General features: G+C 41.4%; 1 protein-coding gene across 1 annotated transcript in view; it reads right to left on the minus strand.

The window, feature by feature from the left end:
• Positions 1-23821, minus strand: part of sli (slit guidance ligand) — a 505938-nt gene that overhangs the window by 254981 nt on the left and 227136 nt on the right. The window contains 2 exon segments of the mRNA XM_019052519.2: positions 678-749; positions 17834-17905. Coding sequence (XP_018908064.2) covers positions 678-749; positions 17834-17905 — 144 coding nt within the window.

Below are 23821 nucleotides of genomic sequence, written 5' to 3' on the forward strand. Positions count from 1 at the left end.
ATCTGAAAAATGTGTTAAGAAGTTTATGGAATGATACATGGAGTTCCTTGATGGGGCGTCAGGGTAGACTTTAGTTCCTTACTGCGTCAATAAAGGATGTAAAATTACATTTTAATCCAAAAATTTAGCTCAAATAAATCAAGAGAAACTTTGAATAATTGTTTCAGAGCACTGTGCATTTTTTGCACGGTGAGATTCCTACCACGGTCTTATTTTTTATACCTCCCGCTAGCTTCTTTTTAAAAAATGGTAACACGAGAGCACAATGAAAATGTTTAGGCTTATGTACAATTATTCAGTTCATTCAATAAAATATATGATACAAGAAAGTTTATTCCTATTAATTTTTAACTTAAAGACGAATATCAAGCTCAAGAAACAGCATCGGACCACGTCACTTGTTATTATGAAAGGTGAGATTGTGTTAATAAAAGCAGAGTGAGAAAAACAGAGATAAATACAAGACGGAAAATCAGACCAGAATTGAATCACACCATCCTTCAGACGACAAACGTATGCGCTTAATCGAAAAAAGGAACATGAAATATATACAAAATAATGTCGTTTACAACTGTGTCCTCTTAAAGATCTATCAGAATAGAGAGTAGAATATAAATCTGTACACAGTGACCTTTCACCATGATACCCAACCATGCCAAGTTTCAAGGTCAACTTACAATTTTCCGAGGGACGTTAAACCTCGAAAAGCACCTTTTTCGATCCTATGTATCCAATTTTTTGACAGATGCCTGCAATTATAATACACATCAATACGTGAGAAACATTACCGCTTCACAGATGAAAATAAATAAAACTGAATGATTAGATTGAACGGAAAATTTTGCTGAAAGAGGGAATTTGTCCGACAAAGAAATTTTGAAATAATCTTCCGGTAAGTATCCTATAAAATGCAAACATGAAAACAAAATAAACTCAGAGAAACCGGAAATAAAACTATAATTTCATCGTAAAGGTTTTAATTCATTAAAGTTTATAGGGTTCTGTATGTAACCACAGACATTTTGAATCATGAATTGAGTTTAGTAGAAAACAACCTAAGTTTATTGGAATCCAAGAGGTACACTATTAGAAATCTTGAAGTAAAATCCAGAGATCAGTCAACTTTGGAGCCAATTTTACTCTTAGAAAATTCCATTGATATGATTAACTGATTAACGAAAGGAATAAGCTCCGCTGCTGAGTAGAAAGGATTCGCTAAGGAGTGGAGTTCACGCTACAAAAAGAGTCGAGTCCGCTCGTACAGAGCGAATATCACCTCTTATCCATATCGCTGGAGTTTCTTGGGAGCAGAATAAGTTCGAGAGTCACGATTGCATTCTGAAGGACGATTATTGAATCTGATGGACAAAGCTACAGAAAAAGAGGACACATTGAAAAAGGAGCAATCCTATTGGTTGAAAAGGGTTTTTATCATAGACTAAGGAGGAAGTCATAGACAAACTATAAGATTCTTCGAAGGTTGCCGTCAGTCTATACCTCCTTTGTCCATGTGGGTGTTGTGAGTACAATACACTTCTACACCCACTTCTACCGATAGAATCGCACGGTTTTCTGCCTCCTTTGTCTATAGCTTCGTCTATCAATTTCAATAATCAGCCGGCAGAATTTTTTTTCTGAATTTATGAACAGTGAATGCCGGTCATTAAAGTTGTGGACAAAACTCATTTGAACGTATTTCTGAAAAACGGAACTATGTGTATTAAGACATGAGCTCTGTGACCCATAAGAATACATGCATAACAGGGCTCACGTCATAGTGCACATAGTTCCGTTTGGCAGAAATACGTCCATTTTACAGCCGTATTCGGCCTGTTTTCCCGATTTCCAAACATTTATTGGCCGTTTGAGAGAAAGAAGCATGCGACAGTTCTCCTGACAACTTCTCAGAACATTAAAAGTGGCATGGATGCACACATTTAAATAATGACCGACCGTTGACAAACTCTGACGCTTGCCTGTTCTGCCGTGTTACCACAAAAAGTAGTAAGTGCGTTTTGGTATGAGCCTCAAGATACATAAGAGCATGTGCTAAGCGTGGCTCAAATAATAACGCACTTTCTGCTCAGTTGCGTGACACGGCAGTGTTGCTATAGGTGATCATAGCGATTTAGATTAAATCGTATGACTAAGCGGCTATATTTAATGGTAAGCTGCAGGACCAGTGACTCGTCCGCAAAGTCGCGTCACTCACGGTAAAAAACTCCTGAAAAGCTGTCAAATGTCACCAACGACACGGGGCTATTATCCCGGGCATGGAGATGAGATTAACATCACACCGTGGAACGTGGATTTCTCATGATCTTCGATCTGTAAGCTCGGGAGCATTCCCGTTGTTTCGAGGTTTTGATTATTTGGAAGGGGGTCTCTAGTATTCAGGGGGCTTTATTCGTCATAAAATTACGATATACGTTTTGAGAAGACCCAGGGTTGCCAAATTTCAAAATTCCTATAAATTGTAATTTCCAAAGGGACATGCATGAATAAAACTTATTCGATCTCTATCAGCAGAAAAAAGAGACACGGCAAAGAGAGACAAAGAGACCCTCCACTATCATGACGGTGGTGAAAGCTTTTACTTTCGGAGCTCAAGCATTCAACTGTTGTCTCACCTAATAGATGGATGTTGAACAACGTGTTCGGGATTTAGTTTTTTTCAAAATTCTTAAAAATTGTAATTTCCAAAGGGACATGAATACAACTTATTCGTTCTCTATCAGCAGAAAAAAGTAAATTTTATCGATAAATGTAAGTTTTCAAAAAAGTGTTACATTATTTCTAGTGCTGGCTACATTCCACATACCGAGAAACTTGTTTAGCTCATTACGTCACTTGAAGCTCATCATCCACCTCGAGTACTTACATCCACCTAGGAGGTAGGTCAACAGCCGGAAAAAGGATGAAGACTGTTGCTCCCATATAATTGTCCATAAGGAAGTGTTAAATCTCCGAAAGTAAAAGTTTTTACCTATCACAAAGAGACCAGTGGAGGGTCTTTTTATTTCTGGGCACGCTGAGTGAGATTAGAACTTCAAGTTTCTTCTCCAAAAATTTCAGGAGAGTAAACAAACCTATATTTGTGTTGTGAAATTCAATGAACTCACTGGAAAAAAAACACATTGGATCTCGAGTCCAGACTCTTGAAAACATTGACAAGAAAAAGGACTCTTGATTCAATCAGATTTAAGCAAATCAAAAGGAAATCCGCTCAAATTAAGAGGCTTGGTTCTTGATTTAAGCTTAAATCTGATTGAATCAAGTATATTTTTTCTTGTCGATGTTTTTAAGAGTCTGGACTCTAGATCTAATGTGTTTTATTTCCAGTGCTCGTTCTTGAACCGACCATCAATCCGATTCTTCAGGAAGAGTGTTGGCAGCGCTGTTCCAAAGTTCAGCGCTCATCCACGGTCCTCCGGATTCCGGATCTGAGAACCGGTGTCCGCTCGTTGTTAGATGATGGTCGGGCCTATATTCGGGCCTAAATTCACCGGCTTGCTTCTAATCGCCGTTGTATTCGTCGTGTTATAGCATGCTTCCCAGCCTAATGGTCGCTGACCCTCCAAGCTCGACCAGAAAATGGATCGAGCTGAGCAGACATGTAACAAGTCGCACGAAGTTTTTATGGGGACATACTGCCATGCTACACGGAGAAAAAAACCTCATGCGTGGGACCCGAAGTTTAGGTCATATGGATCCCTGAAGTTTTCAGATTGAGCATCTGAACACTTTAGGTCTAGCTGTCGAGGTTCGGATTACACATCTGAAACTTCAGTTCTTACATCTGAAGTACTTCCGATGTGAAAACCGAAGTTTTTCGGATGTGAAAACCGAAGTACTTCAGATGTAAGAACTGAGGTTTCAGATGTGTGAGCCGAACCTCGACAGCTAGACCTAAAGTGATCAGATGCTCAATCTGAAAACTTCAGAGATCCATATGACCTAAACTTCGGGTCCCACGCACGAGGTTTTTTCTCCGTGTGAGGAAGAACGCTGTATGCGCCTTCAGACATAGCCATGTTTTTTTCAATAAAACAGGACTTTCCTGAGAAACCAATAAATATTTTTTCACTAATTTTTTACAGATTATATATTCAGACTAGTTGTACTTGAAATCGTTAATAACTCAACTTTTTCAAAAACTGCACTTATGCGCCTTGTCCTCCAATCCCCGTAAATGGACCACATTTTGCAATTGGGAACTATAAATTCTGACTCAGTTTAGAAACAACGTATATACCATTAGTTTTCCGGTGCACACGAGTGGTTTAACGGATGAGCCAGGAATGGTAGTTCCTAATTTCAAAAAATGTAGCCCAAATGTCGGTTTTTTCCCCTTACTGTGAGGAGGCCTTCACTGGAAAAAAAAAAAACACATTGTATCTAGAGTCCAGACTCTTAAAAACAACGACAAGAAAAAATACTCTTGATTCAATTGGATTCTTGCTTAAATCAAGAACCAAGCCTCTTAATTTGAGCGGATTTCCTTTTGATTTAAGAAAAAATATGATTGAATCAAGAGTATTTTTTCTTGTCAATGTTTTCAACACTCTACACTGAAAAAAAAGTAGTTAGCGTTGAGAACTAATTTGGTAAGTTCTCGCCAAGTAGAATCAAAATTAGGCTTCAGAACTAATTTATTGTACTGAAGCACCAATCAATTCGCTTCATACGCTGACTTGACTTTACTAGAGCGCGAACCAGAATTTGAAAACAGCACTAGCTGTAAAATTAGCGCTGTGGTAAGACAAATTCACCTTCGGGTCAAACTAATTCGCCCTCAACACTAACTGCCACATTGTCCGTTACATTTATTTAGTTTCGAAAAAGTGGCGTCGGTACAACAGCCTCAATCGCGTCAGCTCGTGAAAATCAATTAAAATGTGAAATTTCGGGCTCGTTTGACAATGTAAATACTCCCGGTATGATTTACAGTGTCCTCTCTTTCTTGAAAACGTTCGAAAGCAACATAAATAAACCTGTTAAGGTTAGAAATCGTCTGTTCGATACAAAACGTAAACAAGCATGATATTCGTTGGAGTCGTCAATCTTCTATATTAAATTGCGATTAAAGCGTTCCGCGTTCAGTTTATATTTTACGAAAATCTGTGAACTTACTGCTTACTTCTATAGTTCGTGTTCTCCCGTAATTTCAAAAGAATATCTCAAGTGTTCGGACGAGATATGTTTATTCAGGAGTGAACAGATTGGCCCAGATATTCCGGACCACATTTCACCAAAAACTGCTGTTTGTCAAACCGCCGTCAACACCTACCAAGCGGCGAGTAGGCCTTCGGCCGTGCTCGGCAATCTTCGTAGCCAATCAGGTTGCCGTCCGTAATCTCGAAGAAGGTTCGGCTCCTGCTCCTACAACCCTACACTTTTCGAATTATGGCATTCTTCGGCCTGATTCTCTTTTCCTCTTTTCCGTAATTAATAACAATAAAAAATGCATATAGTCATTACTTAGCGGCACCTTGTCCAATTTGTGCCTAGAGCCTCTGCAACTTTGCAAATTTGGACGTTACCTTTTGAACATTTCATCCCTTCCCTTTGAATACACTTCACATACCTATCACACGGGATTTTTATCTGCATATTTACTTGGCTTTATTTGCAAAGGATCTTTTAAGAAGTAAATTCTTTCGATAACTTATTGGGGATGGTCAAGTTACCAATTAGAGCCCACCATTCCATGCCATTATTATTACAGGACAAGGTTTCTTACCTAAAAAGTGGGCACCGTGAGAAAAATAGATAACCACAGTATTTGGACCGCGTTTAAACAGAAAGGAACCAAGGCACATCAGCTGTTGCCAAATGTAATTGGCTAATTTCATTTTTTACATGAAAACAGTTGTGCGGATTTTCGTGCAAATTTCAGTGAATTTTCTCCATAGTACGAAACAAATTCCTGGACATTTTCTAAGGGATCCGCACAAACATTTGATTACATTTCATTTAGCCACGGCTCGTGGCGCCACGCAACAAAAATTGTTGCGTTTAGCCACAAGTCATAGGTGCTGTGTGGCTAAATGAAACATTCAAAATGAGTGTGGCTAAATGCAACAAATTTTGTTGCGTGGCGCCACGCAACAAAAATTGTTGCATTTAGCTACAGATTAGTGAGATAGATTTGAGTTGACTCATGAATACTAAGGGTAATCTTCTAGGCGAAGCATATTAGATTAGGTAAATTTAGACAGCCACAATTCAACATATTGTTAGCGAGGCCCACGTCGCGTCGCATCGGACCTGACCTAACCTAACCTAACCTAACCTAACCTAACCTAACCTAACCTAACCTAACCTAACATAACCTAACATAACCTAACATAACCTAACCTAACCTCAGGTGGATTAGGCCCTGTGGCGCTGGGCCCGGATTTTTTCATGCGCTACTGAGCGACGCGGGCCTCGCTACCCGATGCGCGCCCGTAATTCAGGCGATAGGCAATCGTGAGTTGTGGCGCTCGGCCCTGTGGCGCTGGGCCCGGATTTTTTCATGCGCTGGTGCGTGGTGCCACGCTCGAAAGTTTATCAAAGTTGGTTGGGCAGTTTTTTACGAAAGTCAAAGATGAGCGGAAAGTCAACTGTAATCAGAACTTTGTGGCAGGTTGCACCAGCACTTAAGCGGTTTTAAACATAAGGGAAATTTGAGGATTTTGCAGGGGTGTGGCGCCACACTCTGTGGCGCTGTGTCCGAATTTTAGCCGAGATCCGAGCGTGGCGCCAAGATCTGTGGCTCATTGCACCGTAGCCCTGTTGGCTGCGGTGCAATGAGCCACAGATAACTCAGATCACACATAACTTCTGTGGCTAAATGCAACATTTTTTGTTGCGTGGCGCCACGCAACAAAATTTGTTGCATTTAGCCACACTCATTTTGAATGTTTCATTTAGCCACACAGCACCTATAACTTGTGGCTAAACGCAACAATTTTTGTTGCGTGGCGCCACGAGCCGTGGCTAAATGAACAGATACCAAACATTTTCTTGTAAAAAATTAAATTGCCTGGTTAAAATTGGCAATAGCTGATGTGGCTTGGTTCCTTTCTGTACGCGGTCATAGAATAAATAGACTACGTTAGGCTCTTCATTCTATGACGCGGTCCATTTGATTCGTGCCTTCAAAAATGAGCTGCTGGTGGCAGAACCATCTTGGTGATGTTCTTTAGGAATTTTAGACTTTATTCTATTTTTTCAGCAGATGAACCTTACATGGTTACTTGTAAAGTCTTGCCTCATTTTCCTTGACTTCTACTTAGTTTGATGCCAAAAAACAAGAAAATTCATGCAGAAACATGCCTTAAAGGAGATAGTTCCCCCTCATACTTACTAACAGTATCAGAGTTCCGACGGAAAAAATTTTGTTTGTCATGGGTAAATACGGTTTCCATGGCTTCTTCAGCTGTTAATAGACAACTATGCGGGTTTGCTGGAGAATTTGGTGACTGCTAGGATTGTTGATTGGTATCTCCAAAGCCTGGTTGTTATAGCTAAACTTAAAGCATTGGCTTCAACGCAACGCAAAACCAGAACCTTGGAGAGACCAGCGAACATCCATGAGAAAGTAAGTGGGGAGCAATCTACCTGGCATTGTACATCCGTCTGGTTTTCACAACTACCGTTACTAGGGATTTAGGATTCAGATTCGCACATCAACCAGTAAGCTTTTTGTCCAATCATCTTGAGATAGAGGCAGCCATGCAAGGCGCAGCAAGGTAGTCCGATGCTCAAGCCACTTAATCAACACAAATATTATCCTAACTTACAACATAATGACTTGTTTCTTCTCTAACAATGGAGCTGGAAAATGCTACTTTGAATGCACAAGAAACTTCTTTGGTCGAGATGAAGAAATGAGTCCGGAACATCTCGACCAGGCACAGGCCGCTTTGTTTACATTAGGAGTCCGGGAGTATCTCGCCGCAATTTCACTTGCAATCACCATGAACAGATCAACGGGGTAACTGATATCTGATTTTACGAAAGGGATAAATGATGGACGCGGACGAAAGTTCTTTTGTCGAGGTGAAGAAACGCTAACGCTGAGAAATTGAGTCTGGAACATCTCGACGAGGTCCGCTTTGTTTATGTCCGGACTATGTCGCCGTTTGTTTGTTTACATTAGGAGCGAGTTTGACACCGATGACAGACTTTGGTCTTTGATGAAAATTTGGTCTGGAATATCTGGGCCAAACGCAAAAACCGTTTATTCAGTGTGAACATTCGCTAACGTTTCATGTGTGAGTGTGTGTCTCTCTAAAGGATAATTCTGTCTACTTGCACATACCTATGGGATATTCCTTTCCTCTGTCGTTCATTTGGAACCGGTCAGTTGATTTTTACCTCTAATCTTTTAAGAAATCTTCTTTTCCTGAAAGTATTGTCCAGTTATCATTCGCTAAGCCGTTTTCTCCTCTCTCAGTTTTGAGGTTAGGTTGACCCAACCCTACCGAATGCGAATTAGAGTAGCGGAATTAGTTTCCAGCACTAATAGTGGTTAGTGTACAGAAACCAAAAATCATGTTTGTCCAAATCACACAATTTGAGTTAGTGTATAGAAACCATTTTTAGTCATCTGACGCTAACTCATTTTTTTCAGTGTAGATCCAATGTGGGTTTTTTCCAGTGTTCCAAATAAAACTTTAGACTTAAAACACCCGGAGCTAAACATAGAGTCTGTTTCAAGGAATCAAATATACCCGCGAGTATTCCAACCCCTCACAAAGAGCAAGAACACATACAAGGTACATTAGGCGGTTAATCGGAAAAAGGTGGGGTCGTAATACCGGCTCCTCGGCCGTGAGTGCGCGGAGGGGCCGCGACTTTTATATTTTTCGTCCGGAAGGAGGAAGTGCCTTCGGAGCCTCTGGCGGATGCCGAGACGGGGGCTTTGGGGAACGACGCCGGGCCAAAAAGACCCTCGGCACCCCGCCCCCCTCCACCACCCGGGGAGATGTGAGTAAACTACGAGACGTACGCCGTTTACCTGTGTGTGCTTTTGACGTTGTCACTGTTAGCTCGAAAGTTACTCGGTGAGGGATGGCGGTTGGGGATGGTGGTTGGGGATAGTTCGATGATGCTCTTTTGTATAATTTTGAAAGTTTGAGGGTCATATTCATGGTCGTTTCTTAAACAGCTCTCGGAGAGCCCTCGTATGGTTTATACTGTAAGTAGGAGACCCCAAAAATAGCATCATTCGAATGTAAATCGAAGTGTGTTGAAAGAAAATGGAATCTTTTAATAGGGTACCTACTAAAACTCAATCTTGAATTTTCCTGGTATTGTTCTGATTTTTCCTACGAATAAATTGACACTCATTTGATTTAAAAAATCAACATATTTAATGAATTGAGTCAAATGTTTGGAAAAAGCTTGAAGCACTCAGAATTTTCTGACCCATGACCAATTTTCCAGATATATTCCTGATTTTTTTTGCTAACGTTAGATTTCTTAATTGTTCAAAGTTTTTCTGGTATTTACCGACGAAAGATACCCTGTTTAACGATATAAGGCCATTTATGTAAAAGGTCCTACTTGGAAATCCATAAGTATACCTAGTATATACTAGTGAAAGGAAAAAGTGAAAAAGTAAGCCCTAAATGGACCGATTTTAGCGGGGAGGATCCAACCCACATTAAGTTGAAACTGAGAAAAAGAGGTTTGAAGTTTTATTCCTCCATAAGACTCAAAGTCCAAAATTACCTTTAACCCATGTTTTCATAAACCAATTTTTATTTTCGGACTTTGAGTTTTTGGCAGAGGAAAATATACGACTAGTGGAACTCAAAAACGTTCTTCACTCAATTTTTTCGAAGATATGGGTTGGTTCCTTTCTGATAAACTCGGCTTCCCACTAAGAAAATTTTGTCTCCGATTTTAGCTGGGGACTATTTGGCAACAGTGTGGTTACATCGGAGACTGTATTAAATTTTCACCGGTCATAACGCAAACGCAAACGGGCGGATGTTTATTTCTGAGCCAATAACCCCCCCCCCCTCACCCCTCGTCGCTGCGTCGCTTCGACGAAGAAAGGGTCTTTTTCACAAATTGAACAGCGGCGGCACAAAAGGATCCCTATTCCATATCGGCTCTGGGTCCATGAAAGTGCGTTTGCGTCCCTTCGCGAAAAGCTGCTCCGTTCCCCTCCCCGCGATGGGACGTCTAGCCGCGGGCGGGTGGCGGGCGATTTTGAAAAGTCATCGCCGTGAATGGTATTATCATGAAAGCTACAGGAATTTAAAAGCTCGTCGGAATGTGGTCTCGTAAAGCGGGACGGAATTGAAGATAAATAGAGATCTCGGACATGTTGAACTGAAATAATTTTTTCCCCTTTGAATTTTTGGCAAATTAATCTATCGCACCTTAAGGCACGTTTCAGCTGTTTCTACTCGCATAAATTATAGGCCGCATTCGATGATGGTTCGATGTATGGGTTGGTTCAAAACACAATAGAACATAACCTCAAACAAAAATTTTAGGATTTCAGTTGGAAAAGGAGTGAACAGATTGGCCCAGATATTCCGGACCACATTTCACCAAAAACTGCTGTTTGTCAAACCGCCGTCAACACCTACCAAGCGGCGAGTAGGCCTTCGGCCATGCTCGGCAATCCTCGTAGCCCATCAGGTTGCCGCTCGCCGCCCGTAATCTCGAAGAAGGTTCGGCTCTACAACACCCTACACTTTTCGAATTTTGGCATTGGCATTCGGCTGATTCTCTTTTCCTCTTTTCCGTAATTAATAACAATAAAAAATTCATTTAATCATTACTTACGGCACCTTGTCCAATTTGTGGCCTAGCGCCTCTACAACTTTGCAAATTTGACATTACCTTTTGATACATTTCATCCCTTCCCTTTGAAATTACTTTGAATAAGTACACTTACACATCATCACACGGGACTTTTATCTGCATAGTTTACTTGCTTTATTCGCAAGGATCTTTTAAGAAGTAAATTCTTTCGATAACTTATTGGGGGATGGTCAAGTCACCAATTAGAGCCCATCATTCCATGCCATTATTATTACAGGACTAGGTTTCTTGCCTATAATTTGATGGCACCGTGAGAATAATAGATAACCGTATTTGATCCGTGCTTAAAAAATGAACTGCTGGTGGCAGAACCATCTTGGTGATGTTCATTAGGATATTTTAGACTTTACTCTATCTTTTCAGCAGATGAACCTTACATGGTATCTTGTAAAGTTTTGCCTCATTTTCTTGAGTTCTACTTAGTTTGATGCCAAAAAACAAGGAAAATTTCAGTGGAGAAACGTGCCTTAAAGGTGATAGTTCCCCCTCATACTTACTATCAGAGTTCCAACGGAAAAAATCTTGTTGTCATAGGTAAATACGGTTTCCATTGCTTCTTCAGCTGTTAATAGACAGCTATGCGGGTTTGCTGGAGAATTTGGTGACTGCTAGGATTGTTAATTAGTATCTCCGAAGCCTGGGTGTTACTGCATAAACTTAAAGCATTGGCTTCAACGCATCGCAAAACCAGAACCTTGGAGCGAAGTCCAGTGAACATCCATGAGAAAGTAAGTGGAGGAGCAAGGTACCTAGCATTGTTACATCCGGCTGGTTTTCACAACTACCGTTCCTAGGGATTTTAGGATTCAGATTCGCACATCAACCAGTATCTCCCAATCATCTTGATATAGAGGCAGCTATGCAAGGCGCAGCCCGGTAGTCCAATGCTCAAGCCACTTAATTCAAACACAAATATTATCCTAACTTACAACAAAATGACTTGTTTCTTCTCTAACAATGGAACCGGAAAATGTTACTTTGAATGCGCTGAGAAACTTCTTTGGTCGAGATGAAGAAACGTAAATGAAGAAATGGGTCCGGAACATCTCGACCAGGTACAGGCCCGCTTTGTTGTACATTAGGAGTCTGGAGTATCTCGCGCAATTTCACTTGAAATCACCATGAACAGATCGACGGTGGTAACTGATATTTGATTTTAACGAAAGGGATAAATGTTAGACGCGGACGAAAGTTCTTTTGTCGAGGTGAAGAAACGCTAACGCGGAGAAATTGAGTCTGGAACATCTCGAGGGAAGTCCGCTTCTGGTACGCTTTGTTTATGTCCGGATATGTCGCCGTTCGTTTGTTTTACATTAGGAGCGAGTTTGACACGATGACAGACTTTTGGTTTTGATGAAAAATTTGGTCTGGAATATCTGGGCCAAACGCAAAAACCGTTGGAAAAGCTAGAAATGAGGAAAGTTTTCACAATTACACTTTTCATTGGCATTTGGTGCTCAAAGGAATAAAAAGTCTATCACAAAAGACTCATTCCCTCAGATTTCTAAATTGACTTTTGAGGCTATATTTACATGTTGAACCAATCGATATCGATACAATCTCACCTGTTAGATGCATCGAATACGATATGTTTTGTAAACGCTATAAACAGCTAACAGAGTGCAAACGCAAAGTATTGCAATCAGTTGGTCAAATCAAACGGCTGACTTCTGCATTCTTGTATAATATACTCTTAGTTTTAGGTCAGGGTTTACAAAATTGATTTCGTAGAGAAAAACGGGTGTTAATATGTGCCGCAAGGCGTAATGAATCACGTATTTCTGGCCCAATATTTGAAGTAAAACCAGTAATTTATCAACATTTATTCGGTGCTTATGTTTGTTTACATCCGGTGTAGATTGGCCTTAATGAAGGACATTCCTACATCATAAGGGTACAACGAATAATTGGACAACTTTCTACAAAGAATCAGCCTACATCAGACGTGATCTAATTTTCTCTTGTGTTTTCTTTTCTAAAGAGAAAACTGAGCAACAATTTAGCTTGAAACTTTGGTGGTTAGTTATTCACAGATAGAGTTTCGACATTTCGAATAATTTTCCTGAGAATAATTACTTAACAAGGAAAACAAGTTAAATTTTTGTTTTTTTTTACTCAGTTTTCTCTGTACGTCAATATTTTCAATAATCCGGACTCTAGATCCAAGAGACTTTTTTCCAGGTTCTTTTAATTGCTCTGCAAATGAGGCAACGTGAAATCCAGTCAGACTGATTCAGATTCCATCCATTAAATTCGAAAACTTGGAAATCCCGGGCCGCACACTCAGGTGTTAATAGCCTCCCCACGCTCGGATCCCGATTAAAAAATTAACGAGAAACGACGCGACGGCGCGCGACCTCGGGAAGCTCCGTGGAAAATGTCACTCGTGGGTAGCAAGTGTGCCCCCCACCCCCACTCCCCCCACCCTCCCGCGGCGGGGTCCCCCGAGACAAAGGCGGGAACCGAGTTCAAACACACGGTTAACCCTAATTCCGCACGGATTAACCCTTGTTACATAATCCATCAGATGCAGGTGGCTCGGCGCTACACGGATGACATCGGCTTCCCACCCGCCGCATACAGCGTGTTCCAAAACTCTTGTTGCGTTCCTCCGTTGATATGATAGGGTTACGCCAAGGAACTGCTCGTATTTTGGAGAAAGTCGCGTCAAATATATTGAGTTTTTGAGTTTTTCTAAAATTAAGCTTTTAGAAAGCTTCTTAAAATTAGTATTTGAATATTCACGAGTCTTTAAAGTGCATAAAAACGTCCTTTCGAGGAGAAAGGGAAAATGTTGACTGAAACGTACCATCGGCGGACGATAAGTAGTGCACGAGGTACGATACTCGAGTGATTGTACATTTTGATTTTGCACTATCGATGCAGATGTCTACTAAAACAGGCTGGACAAAAATCAGTACTTTTACAGTACTTTTTCAGTACATTCCCAGGAAATTTCAGTACCTCCTCAACAGAAAAATTCAGTTCTTTTTCAATACCTTCAACTGACGAAATTTCCGCTCAAATTCTGACAAAAATGAAAAACATTCCGGACTTTCTTGCAAAATGTCCGCACTTTTTCAGTACTTCCGGACCCACCCCTTGAAAAGTCAGTATTATTTCCGGACTTTCCGGAAATTCTGAACTTGCAGGCACCCTGGGAAAACAAGAAGCAGCTTTTGTCCTGCCGCAATTACTTAAAAAGCATGTGCTATGTGCTACAGTCATTTTGCCTGGTCCATTGGTACGAAAACGTACGAAACAACTGAACGTTCAAAAACACTCTATACAGCCTTCAATCCCTCATTACGGTGGGGCGCCCTTTGACTGTCCCTGTCCTGGTTTTACCTCTCTGTCTGGACCACGTTCTGTTTCCTTTCGCTTGTACGCCTACCTCCATCCCTGCATCCCTCCCTCACATAGAGGTACAGTTTGAGCTGTGTCGCAGGACGATCGTGGTAAGAACCTGGTGTTTATGACAGGTTGTACTCTGGTCTTTGCTTCTGCAGGGGTTCGACTCTTTCGCGGGCAGTCATAGGGGACATAGTTGTGAAATCGAGGGGTAAAATCGTAATGTTTTTAATTTTATAAGGCAGAGTCTGAAGCCTGATGCAGGCGAAAAATACAGGGTTTGCGGATACTCTGTCGAATGCCAAAAACTCCGCATTTTCCGCCACAGGGTGTCTACTAAAACAGGCTGGTCAAAAATAAGTACTTTTTCAGTACATTCTCGAGAAATTCAGTACTTCCTTCGATAGAAAAATTCCGTACTTTTTCAGTGTCTTTTTCAGTCACAAATGGGAATAAAGATTACACAGATTGACAGTTCTTCGTAATCTTTGATCGGCTCATTCTCAAATTCCTTTCTCCGTTCCTTCTCTCATTCCGTTTGTTCCTTGTCGAACCCGTTATTCCCCGGTCCATTCTAGATTATGATCTTTGCAATCGGTGAAAGTGTAATCTTTATTCCCATTTGTGACACTGTGGAGGCCTAAAATACGGGAACCAATCAGAAATGGATTCACATTGTCTTGACTCTCAGTATCTCTAATTCAGGATTGCGGACCCAGAGTCGCGTAGGTCCAGAAGTCTTGACAATCCTCGACGGGGGAACCTGGGGCCTGGACTGCGGACTGCGCATGCGCTTGGCACGGAGATGAAAAACTCATCCTCCGCCCTCCGATGTAGCAGGCGTTTGATTTAATATGCGCGGGCAGTCGGTGCTATCGGTGAAACAAAACTGATGCGAGCATGCATATCTCCACGTAACCATGTCGCCGGGCGCTGATTTATGCCCCTGTAACACGGCAGCTAACCCCCAACAAACGTTGCCGAATGCATCACTAAACCATGAATGAATTCGACTTGCGATACATTTTCAAAATTTTCTCATCATTCGAATGTCTTTCCCTAAATTATAGTGCAAACGCATCACACTGGGAAAAAAGTGACTTGAATTTGCCATCAAAAAATAAAAAAAACAGGCTCTTACGTGCTGAATGACAGAAGTGGCTCTATTTAAGCAAAAACGATAAAGCACAAAAACATACACAGAAAAAAACTTCGTGCGTGGGACCCGAGGTTTAGGTCATATGGATCTCTGAAGTTTTCGGATTGAGCATCTGAACACTTTAGGTCCAGCTGGTGAGGTTTGGATCACACATCTGAAACTTCAGTTCTTACATCTGAAGTACTTCGGTTTTCGCATCCGAAAAACTTCGGTTCTCACATCCGAAAAACTTCGGTTCTCACATCTGAAGTACTTCAGATGTGTGATCCGAACCTCGACAGCTAGACCTACAATGTTCAGATGCTCAATCCGAAAACTTCAGAGATCCATATGAACTAAACTTCGGGTCCCACGCACGAGGTTTTTTTCTCCGTGCAGCCCGAATATACGAATAAATAGACCAAATTAAGTAAATAAGGCGATGAGCTTATTTGTTTTTGTATGTGTTTTTGGCAGCTGAAAATGAGCTCGTAACAGCTGGAAACGTATTGCCTTTTAGTGTTTTCAGCCTTGTTTACCATTGTTTTAATTCCCTCCCTATCTAAGCAAAAATATTTTCGAATTTTCCGCCATGCGGATTAAAAAATCTCATTTTACATAGGTGGTGAAAAGCTTTGAGCAGAGAAAAAAATACTTTTGGCGACAAATTAGAGAATATTTTTGCTTAAATATGGAGGGTTACTAAAAATAGGTAAACAAGGCTAAAAACATTAAAAACACTAAAAGGCAGTACGTTTCCAGCTGTTATCAGCTCATTTTCAGCTGCAAAAAACACTAAAAAGTAAATAAGCTGTCAGCCTTATTTATTTTAGTGTATTTATTCGTACATTCGGGCTATGTTTTTGTGCTTTATCGTTTTCGCTTTAAACAGAGCCAATCCACTGGAAAAAAAACACATTGGATCTAGAGTCTAGACTCTTAAAAACAGCGACAAGAAAAAATACTCTTGATTCGATTAGATTCAAGCTTAAATCAAGAACCAGGCCTCTGAATTTGAGCGGATTTCCTTTTGATTTAAGCTGAAATCTGATTGAATCAAGAGTATTTTTCTTGTCAATGTTTTCAAGAGTCTGGACTCTAGTTAGATCCAATGTATTTATTTTTTCCAGTGTTTCCTCAGATCTACTAAAACAGGCCTACACGGGTATCTACTAATCAGGGATCAGGGTCTACTAAAACAGGCTAACCAAAAATCAGTACTTTTACATTACATTCCCAAGAAAGAAACAACTAACAACACTTCCAACCTGAATTTATTTTGAGCCAGACTTCAAACAGATCGGCGCCGTTTCCCGAGCCTTCCACGCCCTCCGAACAAATTTGAAGGAATCAATCAAATTGTGGAGCAAGAAGCAAGTCCTGGCGCTGCCCGATGATTGATGTCTGGTTTCGTGACTGGTCTCCTCCTCGAGCCAAATGGGTGTCGATTTTATTTTTAAAGCAGCTTCTGTTTTCCAGACGTGTTTCCCTGGGTTGCCTCCTTTGTTCATCTCAACTTCCGAATGTAAATTTAGGGAATTCGACGACTGACGAAGAGATCTGTGCTCTAGAGTTCATCAATTTTTCGTTTTATTATACGAAAATGTGTAACTAAGCTGAGTATGGACAACTCGATTTATGTAGCTCTTAGGGCCCAAAAGGGCGACAACGTGAAAAACGAAAATCGATAGAAAAGTGCTGCTGCCAACCTATGCACTTGCTCTTGACAAGCCTTTGAGTTTTCGTCTTAGAAAATTAAAAATATTTTTATTGTTCATTTGTTAAAAGTGGTATCAGTTTAGGGGGAATCTTAATTTCGCTTCGAAATACTTGGACCGATACTGCCGTACTCGGGAAAAATGCCGTATGAGCTTTCGTCAGATGTCAAATTTACTTTGATGAAAGTCGAATTTTTAGGAAAACTCGTGAACAATTTTCATTAAATTTTTCGGAGCATTGTCTTTGTAATTAGATCTAAACTATCCGAAACTTTCAGGAGAAGATATTCATAACTCTCCTCAAAAATACCTGTTTTATACGTGGACATTTGGCAGCTCTCGAATGTTCACACGGCATTTTCCCTTAACACGACGGTATACTCCTCGAAGAAATTAAAATGTCTGCAGTGAAAAAACAGATTTTAGCCGAGTAAGAAACTTTAGATGGTAAAAATTTAAGGCTATTTCAAACGCTTATGGGGAAACACTTTCCGGCTTTTCAAACCCGAATGCAATATCTTGATACTTCCGAACCAATTTCAGAATCAAAGATTGATCTTTGCGACATACATGATGCTTTTCCTATAGTTTTCGCGGATAATCACTTCGATCTCACCTATTTTCTAGGTTGCTCGGCACCCTGATTTCGGATGTAACAAAACCAGCTTAGTGTAGATGAATAGAAACAAAATTTACTGAACCGCATAAAAGGGGAAGAAGAACTTGAGAGTGCAACAACTACGAACGACATAGAAGAAATAATGAACAGCAATAAATAACACGAACTTACAGATTTTTCAGGTTGGAGAGACCCTCAAATGCTGATCCATGAATCACGGTGATACTGTTCCCGCTGAGATCTCTGCAACAAATCATAGACGATACTAAATAAATGGTGTGAAAATGATTTACTTTGAGGGTGAAAAATTTAAAAATAGAAGACAAAAATATTATGATAAATTATAAACATACCTATGTGTAGGAATACCTCGCGAAATAAAAATAGAACGCGAAAATAAACAACTGACTAGATATGTGCTCGGAGCAATTTAGGTGAGGTCACAAATTATGGAAAGCAATTCGACGCCATGAAGAAAGAAGTTAAGAGCTGAGAGAAATACAAAGACGGATAATGAGTAATTTTCCTGCAACTGCTCACTATGATGAGAATTTTTAATGACATAATTCTCTAGACAGGGCCGGATTCACCTGCTTGCCGCCCATGGGCCGCCCCCTTCTCATTCGTATTGAAACATCAATAAAAACCATCAAGAGAACGTACCAGCGGGGAAGGGGTGCATAAGACGCGTTTACTCGTGTTGACCACACTTTTTGGGGATATGCCCTGTCAACACTACTAGCAAAAGTAAAGTTTTGTAAACCTATCTCTGTGTGGACAAGGCCTTCCATTCATGAGAAATGAACTGAAGAAAAAACTATGAAAGAACAAACATGAATGTGGTTTAATGAGTTTAACCTCCGCCGCCGCGCCGCGCAGACAGCATTGTGTTTGGCGCAATGCGTGAAGTATTCACGTAGTCTTGTAGGCGCCATGCGTTTCACGCTGACCGCACTGTGTTTGGCGCAAAGCGTGAAGTATTCATGCATTCTTGTAGGCGCTATCCGTTTCACGCTGACCGCAATGACCGATGTCCGGACTTTTCGGCGCGACCGTTTCGGCGCCGGACTTTTCGGCGCGGATGATTCGGCACAGGATTGTTCGGCGCGGAATTGTTCGGCGCAGGCTTTTTCGGCGCACGTGCTATTCTTTTAAGAATACAAAAAGGGACTGCTTACCTTATTTTCCAGAACGATTTCCAGTCAAAATATTCTGGAGACAGGAGGACAAAGAAAGTGGAATTTGTGGGTCTGGAACCCTGGGTCTGATGCATAACGATGCTGTAAACCCAAACTTTGAATTTTTCGCCAATTAGCTTGGCCAAAATGAAAAAAGCATCCTCTGACTAAACACTGTGGAAATACAACTTTAATAGCATTTATCACCACTTTCTCGAAATCAATCATGATTGAGACTGGGGACATTCCTGAAAGTGACTGGGCTAGAGCCCTAAATAATTTTGTGAACGTCTCACCTTTTTTGTTTGTTAACAAAGCAAAAGCAAGATGAAGACAAGATGCCGTGGATAAGTGATCAGTGCGACGAGGTATGAGGTGCCAGATTTACCGTCTATTGAAACACACCGAAAATTCCGTGCGCCGAAAAGCCCTGCGCCGAAAGCCCCCCGTGCCGAAACACCCGCGCCGCAAAGTCCGGCGCCGAAACGGTCGCGCCGAAAAGTTCGGGAACCGCAATGACCGCGTGTGTATTTGATGCAATGCGTGAAGTATTCGTGCAGTCTTGTAGGCGCTGATATGTGTTACATCACGTAACAGATAATGTACAGGTACAGTACATTGTACTGTACCGCGGTGGATGACGTCATAAATCGAGTTTTTCGAGGCGCGATTTCTCGGTTAATTTTCAACGTAGAAAGTTGCTGTTTGGACAGATCTCCTTATGTTTAGTTGATCTGCAAGAATAAAACATCAAAACACGATTCTGTGACCAGCGCAACTGACTTATTAGACTAAGTTTGGCAAAAGGGTAAGGGAGCACAAATTTTGTGCTGATTATACAAACAATGTATGTCGTATTAGTTTTCCAATGCACATGGGGGCTTTTGTAGGTGCCTAGATTAGAATTACAAAATGTAGTCCAATCGTTCTTCTCGGCGAAAAAGAGTGAGCGAACGGCCGTTTAAACACGCTCCACCAGTTCACCGTGCTCCGACGGCACTGGCGCACAGTGGCTCGAGCCAATTAAAGAAGTCGGACACAGAATTGTTGACCAAAACTGCAAATTTGTATGTTTAGTTCGTCACATTTTAAATTTTTAAGGGGTATTTTAGGGGGTATTTTGAATTTAAGGATTATTGATTAAACCTTTAGAGGTCTGAAAGCGTTCCAGATGGTCTTTCTGTTGATGCTGCGGTATTATGCTATTCCACTGAAGGTGCCAGACACAAAGAGGGGGCAAAAAGGGGAGCTTAGAGAGAAAAACCCCAACCTACCCTCTAAACTAAACGAAAAGTGTTACAACGCGCGAATTTTTAACACTTGTGGTAAAAAATTTCAAAATTTAGAATTACTGTTTCTCGGCGTTTTTTAGCCTCTTGAATCTATCCCCAAAAGTTTCAATAAATTTCATGAAATTTCACTCTCTGAAATGTTTCATCTCTGGTTATGAGCTTTTAAAGTTTCGGAATTTTGTCCGACCTCTTCTATCGACCCGATCCACTGTGCGACGTCGAGGGCGAAGTGTGATGTCTTGATTAGACACGAGGATCCGTCGAGCGTCAAGAGCCGGACTTGACACCCGTCGCGAGGGGGCGCGGGCGCTGGACCCGGCAGCCCCCCCCCTCCCCCTCGCGGGCCCGGGGGGCTGGAGCCGGAAGAGGGCAGTTAACGCTTTGATAGCGAGTTAACGAGACGCTTCCTATAAACCGAGTTTCGGTGAAATCCGCCCACCGACGCCGCCACGCGGAGCCCACTCGCCGGCTGGGGGTGTTTCTTGTTTTCGGAATTTCAGAAAAGTCGAGGTGCGGTTCGATTGGAGTATCGATGGCTGAGAAACAATATTGACTGACTGATGATTTTGGCGAAAATGAGATGGCAACTTTGCCGTATTCTACCGTGTAAAATACGCAAGCTGATGTTTTCACTTATTTCAAATTCCGCGATAGTTCGAATATAGACAAAAAATTGAAATAAATATATAAATATTTTTTTTAATACATTATTTCTTAAGATGAATTCAATTATGTCTTTAAAGTAAAAAAAAATATAAAAAAAACCTTCTTCGCATAATTGAGTTACGTCTGTTTTACTGTATAGAGCAAAGAAAAGGTTGAGCGTTGGTGACGACGCAGAGATACAACTATTCGTGTTTGATGGATCCGTCCAGTGTTGGCATCTGGCAAAATTGGAAGGCGCGATGGTGCAAGGCGCACAATCGCAATGCCCCGATCTATGCTGCTATTGAAGTGTCGCTTAGATTTAGGAGAAAAGTTAAATAAAAAACGGAGCCCTATTAATCAAGTCGATCTTCGGCGTAGTTCCTCAAGTAGCCCTCTCTATGCACCACCACAAATGAGATCACAATATGAAATTAACTATTAAGCAGGGGGAAAGGGACGCCATGGGATGAGGCGTGGGAGATACAACTATTGTGTTTGATGGATGTCCGCGTTTGCGTCCGCAAAATTGAAGGCGCAGTGGCTGGCCGCGTGAATGGGAATGGCAAAATGTTGAGGTTTGTGAGGGATTTGTGATTTGATCTGTTGATTCTTTTACGTAAAAGTTCGCGAGAACACGATGGTGCCACTGGTTTTCTCTGAAATCAACTCCCGAGCTCAAAAAAAGCTCTCAAATGAGGCCCAAATGGAGGAGATATCCCACGCTATCTTGAGAGTCCACCTTAACATCAAGACGAACTCTCCATGCAAAGATAGAGAGCAAATACATTGACAGGGCTGCCACTTTATTTGAGGACTCCAAAACTGAAAACACGGCAACCTTGCTAATGTATTTGCTTCCTATCTTTGCATGGAGTGCTTGTCTTGATGTAGAGGTGGACTCTCAGGATAGCGTGGGATATCCCCTCCATTTTGACCTCAACTTGAGAGCTTTTTTTGAGCTTGGGAGTTGATTTCAGAGCAAACCGGTGACACCATCGTGTTTCTCGCAAACTTTTACATAAGAATCAATTGTTAAATCGCAAATTCCTTACACATGCAACATCTCCATTGTCAAATAGCCAAAGAAGCTTCGAAATGGAACAGAGTATAGTTCGACTGATGGTATGTACCCTGTGAGGCCATTAGTCCCGGTCATTTTGAGAGGAATGTCCGTTGCAATGGCTGAAATGTATGCTATGCTGCAGGCACAGCGCGGGGCGCGCGGCGCGCGGCGGTGAGTTGAAATCAGTGCGGCGGTGTCCGGGAGACCACCTTACCGGCTCGGCACTGCAACTTCAATCAATTGCGACACTTGACGGAGCAACGCGTGACTGAGCCTCTAATCTACTTAAAGGAGTTGAAACCTTGACCGCGCTGCCAGACGGCACATATAATCAGAAAAGTTGAAAAAGCTCTGAATGGACCCATGAAAATGACGGAAACGGGTACACAGAGAGAAATTTCAACACAAAAGTTCGATTAGAAACACGAAATAACTTCTAACCTTTGGTTGACAATTTCACGAGAAAATGCCAGCTAGTTTACTTGAAGAAATGTGATAAGAAAAGCAGATGGTGAATATCAACGTCGCAATTGGAGGAATGCATTTTCCCAGTCCCTCCATTGCTTTGTGCGCTAAATTCGCCGCTAACTGTACCAAATAAATCAACACTTTGTGATGGTTAGTGTCTTACTTTCTATATTAATCAAAAGTAACGCAAGAACACTTGTTTTTATCGGTATGTAGTCAGTCGGTCACTTCTCTTTCGGCTGGGCTCTCACCCGAGCCAACAGACCCTCAATTAGTATCTTGGGAATGGTGGAAGTTTTTACTTTTGGGACTGTCGACTTACCTACTATGTGGGTGCTGAACAGCGTGTTGAGAATTTCGTTCCGCAAATATACCGAAGTTAAGTAAACTTGTTTGACTTATTACGTCACCCGAGGCTCATCATCCAACTAGTAGGATAGATAATGACTCTCTTCGGACAGATTTTTCTTCCAATTTTTCAGATAATTTCGTTTGCAATTGCACGTCAAGTTCTTGAGAATTTATCGAAAAAATATTCATGACTTTCCTCAAAAATGAACATTTTACCGAAGGAGCTTTGGCAACTCTTGCATGTTTACACGGCTATTTTCCTTAGCACGCCAGAATACAACGTGGACTATGCTGCCGTGCTAAGGAAGAACGCCGTATGAACATTCGAGAGTTGTCAAATTTCCTTCGATAAAATGTTTATTTTTGAGGCAAGTTATGAAAATTGTTCCTCAAAATTTTCAGGAACTGAAGGTAAAATTGCGAACAAAAGTATCTGAAAAATTAGGAGTATAATATTTATAAGTTTACCAAGAAATTCCCGTTTTAACAAAGGAAATTTGGCAACGCCTGAAGGCTCATACGGCGTTCTTCCTTAGCACGGCAGTATGAGCCGGGAGCCGGTGTCGCAAGTCTTGAGTGAGGAGCCCGGAGCCAGGAGTTGGGAGTTTACGAGCGGGAAATTGGAGACGCGACTGTTATGTCCGCTGGAATCTCAAAAGTTCCACTTGGACGTTAGCGCGGACGGGAGAAACCCGATATTTTTCCCCCAACGGCCTGCTGTGCAGTGCGGTCTTGTTGAACAGGGGCTCTTGCTAAGTTTCGTATTCCGTATGTAAATAATTAGCACCTCGGATAAGCCAGGTGGGGAGCCTCCAGCAGTCCTGAATGTCTTTAAAATGCTCGTAAAATTGTTGACCTCAAACAGAAAAAAGGGAGCGGAAAACCGGAAATCCTGGCGAAATTTCGTTCCCTAAAGAATTCCGATTCGAGGAATCCTCTAAGAAATCCAAGTTACACTTGGAGTCTTGGAGTCTTTGGAGTCAAATGGATTTCCATTTGATGATTCTGCAATCTAGAAGGAGCATTGGGATAGGGTTGCTCCACACTGGAAAAAAAAAACCACATCGGATCTATAGTCCAGGCTCTTGAAAACAGTGACAAGAAAAAGGACTCTTAATTCAAACAGATTTAAGCTTAAATCAAAATGAAAATCCGCTCA

Source organism: Bemisia tabaci, chromosome 10 (assembly GCF_918797505.1).
Source record: "Bemisia tabaci chromosome 10, PGI_BMITA_v3".
Taxonomy (NCBI): Eukaryota; Metazoa; Arthropoda; class Insecta; order Hemiptera; family Aleyrodidae; genus Bemisia; species Bemisia tabaci.